Source organism: Miscanthus floridulus, chromosome 17 (assembly GCF_019320115.1).
Source record: "Miscanthus floridulus cultivar M001 chromosome 17, ASM1932011v1, whole genome shotgun sequence".
Taxonomy (NCBI): Eukaryota; Viridiplantae; Streptophyta; class Magnoliopsida; order Poales; family Poaceae; genus Miscanthus; species Miscanthus floridulus.
Window position 1 is genome coordinate 33,755,591 of NC_089596.1, and position 3,880 is coordinate 33,759,470.

The 3,880-nt window shown below is 54.5% G+C and overlaps 1 protein-coding gene across 1 annotated transcript; it reads right to left on the minus strand.

Annotated features, from left to right (window-relative positions):
- Positions 1–235: 235 nt before the first annotated feature.
- LOC136515520 (uncharacterized) lies at positions 236–3,674 on the minus strand. The gene is made up of 2 exons (XM_066509086.1): positions 3,395–3,674; positions 236–813 (listed from the first exon to the last, which is right to left on the minus strand). Exons 1-2 carry the CDS (start codon positions 3,672–3,674, stop codon positions 236–238), a joined length of 858 nt encoding a protein of 285 aa, XP_066365183.1.
- Between the last annotated feature and the right edge of the window lie 206 nt (positions 3,675–3,880).

The following is a 3,880-nucleotide window of genomic DNA, read 5'->3' on the forward strand; positions in this document are numbered from 1 at the left end:
ACTACATATCTAAGTACCTATCTAACTATATCTATGTACCTATGTATCTATGTTTCTATCTATCTACATATATATATCTCACTAGATCACTAACTAAATCAACTACCTGAATCGTCACATTAACTAGTAAATAACAAATACCAACTAAGTAGGTACATTGTATATTCATAATTTTTACCTTTCCAACGACTGATCCACGGAAGCCGATGGAGTCGCAGCGGACGACGGGTGTGGGTCAGGCCGACGATCCAGGCCGGTGGTGGCACGGCCGGCCGCTGTAGGTGTCGGGGCTGGCGGCGAAGGGCGGCAAGGCGGGGCAAGGCCAAGGCGAGGAGAGGGCGTGGCGTGGGCGCAGGAATCGGCGTGGGGACCTGGGCGTGGGTGGCCAGCTGCGGGCAACGACGTGGCGCTCTTGCACGGCCTCGGGGCACGGGCCGTCTACGGTGGCACGGCGCGGGGCGGCCTCGGGGTGGCCGCGGTGGTGCTCGGCGGGCTCGGGGCGCGGGGCGTCCGCGGTGGCGTGGTGTGGCCTCGGGGCGTGGGCAGCCAGCGTGGGCGTGGTGGCAGCGCGGCGCGGGCGTCTGTGCGCGGACTCGGCGAGGCGCGTGCGGGCGAGGGCGACTGGTGGAGGCGCGTGCGCGAGCGGCGGCGGCGGAGCTCGGCTCTGCTCTGCTAGGGTGAGAGAGGGAGAGGAAGAGAGGGGCGGAGCTCGCTTACTGCCTCGGGTGCCTTGCTGGCGCGGGCGGGATAGTTGGCATGGGTGGACGCGGCCGCGGCGGGCAGCGTCCTCGGCCGCGGGCAGGCGCGGCGGCACTGCTATGTTTCTCGTGAAACACCGATTGCTCGGGCAGGAGGCAGCGGCGGCGTTTATACCGGGCTCTGCCGCACCATGGATCAGGGCGCGGCACTGCCGCGCCAAGATCGTTGGCGCGGCAGAGCCTTACCATGTCAGCGGTCAGCGGTGATGGTCGCCGCCACGTAACGCGTCTGCCGCGCCACCATGCATGGCGCGGCACAGGCATTTGGCCGCGCCATGGCAATAAGCGCGGCCAAAAGTGTTAGTTTAAAAAAAACTGACAGTGTTAGATTTAAAATTATATTCAAAAAGGGTTAAAATTAAAAAAAAAATCCATGGCGGCGCGAAACTCCTGCGTGGTGACGCCGTGGCGATGCCCAGCCTCTGCGCGACAGCGTAGCAGAGCCTGTCCGTGGCGGTGGCGTCGGGAAGCCCCTGCACAGCGGTGGCGTCGCGCCAATGGGGCCCAGACCCTGCTCAGCGGTGGCGTAGCGCCGACGGGGCCTAGCCCCTACGCAGCGGCACGGAACTGATCGAATGGGAGGGAAAGGGGGACAAGTGGATGGTGCGGCGGAGGAAGAGATGCGCATGCAAACGAGTGGATGGTGGAAGGAGCGCTCTCACACTAGTGCTGTAGACGGGGAAGGGATGAGCAAGAAGCCACATAGTGAGTTCTGGAGTGGGTTCTGGAAGCCCGGTGAACGAGTGGACGAGAGAGTTTTCCTATTTTTTTATGTCGATTTTTTATTTCATGGATTTGGTCCACAGCTAGTTGCAGCTGCCAGCTATTGCTCTGCCAGTTCTGAGACCCTATAGCGACCGTTTATTTTGGGAAAAATTTTGAACGGTAAAGGTGCGTATAATGTGGGACGGAGGGAGTAGCTATTTGGCCAGACATAGATAGTAAAAAAATAGGGAAGAGAGTAGGCATTAGCGATGAACAAATAGCTAATCTATTTGACGTAGTCTAAGAATTTAAGAGAGAAACATGTGGGTCTAATAGTACGTAAAAAAAATAAAAATATATAAAACAGTCTTTGCTTTTTTCTCACCTTTACGTAAGCTACGTAGCTACCACAGTTGTAGATGCCCTGAGAGTTTGTGTGGCTCGTATCAACCCAGGAATATACATGGCGGGTTCAGTGGTTAGCTGCTGCTGGTGGTGGTCCAGTGAAAAAAAAAGGCGAACCATGAGGTTTTCTAGGCGAACGTCGAGCCGTTGTTTGCAAGTTAATTAAGCGCAGCCGTTGGCTTGTCCATGTGCTTGGGTCTTCAGAATGGATGGTTGCCATTGCCATCATCACTGGTCCTCGGAGCGATCGATTAGCCCACGACCGAGTCCAGCCATCGCCAGGGCAAAGGGATCGAACGAGGACCCAGGATCCACCGGACATAGCTTCTTCCGGTCAACTAACGGAAATACCCGACGACAGAAACAACGACAATAATAATATCCTCAAATCAAGAGGAAAAAAAAGAAGGGAAACATGCAAAAGTATATTCATGAGTCGTACGTGTTGGTTGAGGTCGACAGAATCAAAGCTTCTGACCTTTGTCCTTGTATATGTAGCTACTCTCTTCGTCCCTAAATAACTGACGCCGTTGATGTACGTGCCATAATTTTAACTTGATTTGTAAAAATACGTGCAACATTTGTATCTCTAAATAAATTTATTAAAAAATTATATTCAAAGATTTTTCCAATAATACTAATTATGTACTATAATTATTAATATTTTTAATATATATTTAGTCAAAGTTATTTCTCGAAAAGTAAAAACGACATATATTTAGAGGGAGTATACGGGCAAGGTGGGCACGTACGGAGTAGTGCGTTTCCAACCTGACTTTGGTTGTGTCAGGGGTGGGTTTGAACATTGACAAGGTGCGTAATACGTTGACAAAAGATGGGGCTGCCTGAAAGCTGTTTCTTATGACCAAAGTGCCGACGTGATGGCCACAGGGCCACCTAATGTTCCGGAGAGATGTTGTGCTTGGTCAACAGTCCGGCTTGCAAATGTGATTACGCATGCATGCACGCAGTAATCCACGAGTCAGAACTCAACGCAGGAGCGTCTTCGTACGTCATCAGATGTGTCATCGGAGCCTCCAGTGGTCCAGCCCCGCCGGAAGGTTCGCCGACGGAGCGGAGACGGAGTGCAGCCGATGAATAAGCAGCCCATCGGGGACACACACATGGCCTTTTACAGTTACGACGATGGCAAACGCTGACCAGCCCCAATTCCACTTCCACCCGTCGTGATCTACGTAGATCGGTCAGGTGGAAACGAAGATGGCTCCACACAGACACGTCAGAGACAGTACAGCCGAGGTCAAAAGCTCAAACGGCTCTGACCGGGCAGCTTTGGCCGGGGTTTGCCATTTTCAGAGGGGTCTCCACTTCCCACTGGGAGACCATGAATAAGCAGCCCCCAGCGCACGCATCTAAGGGCTCGTTTGCATCCAATGAACAAACAACTAGTTGCTAAAGTTTAGTCATTTAGGAATCAAACAGATGCATTAATTGATGAGCTAAAGTTTAGCCAAGCTCTTATCTCGGCTAATTTTTTTACCGATCGGCAAAATGACGCCTCGTACCCCCAGGTAACCGCATCCGCTCAGTCGCTTGCTCCCGCATTGGGTCGCGCTCCGCCCGCCGCCGCCGCCGCGTTTCCCCTCTGCCGCCGCCGCAGCGGCCTTCGCCGCGCCGAATCCAGTGCTCTCCTGCGCCGAATCCTGCCTCCGGCTGGGCAGTCGCGCAGCTAGCTCCACCAGTCCGCCTGGATCGTCCCGTTCGTGCGGCGGCGTCCGCTGCTACAGTTTGACCCCCCGGATCTCGGTCCTCCCGCTGCCTTAGCTCCCGGCCACAGCCGCGCATTCCCTGCTAGGTGAGGCCCAGCTCGCTGCCCCCCTTTGCCCAGGCGGGCGGAGCCTCGAGGTCGGGATAGAGATCGGCGGCGTGCCCTGGAAGCGGTCGGGGCTCGCCGCGCTCTAGGAACTTTTCTACAGAGTACTCCAGTAACGAAAGGGTACGTGCATGTGCTACATTCGAGTATGAACTTTTCTATTCGGGAAGCAGCTATA

What these genes read in the sequence shown, in the direction of transcription:
- LOC136515520 (XM_066509086.1), bottom strand. Translation starts at nt 3,674, where the DNA reads ATGCGCGGCTGTGGCCGGGAGCTAAGGCAGCGGGAGGACCGAGATCCG. An exon ending in GCGGATGCGGTTACCTGGGG is followed by an intron (nt 814 to 3,394) that starts GTACGAGGCGTC and finishes GAAACATAGCAG; the next exon opens with TGCCGCCGCGCCTGCCCGCG.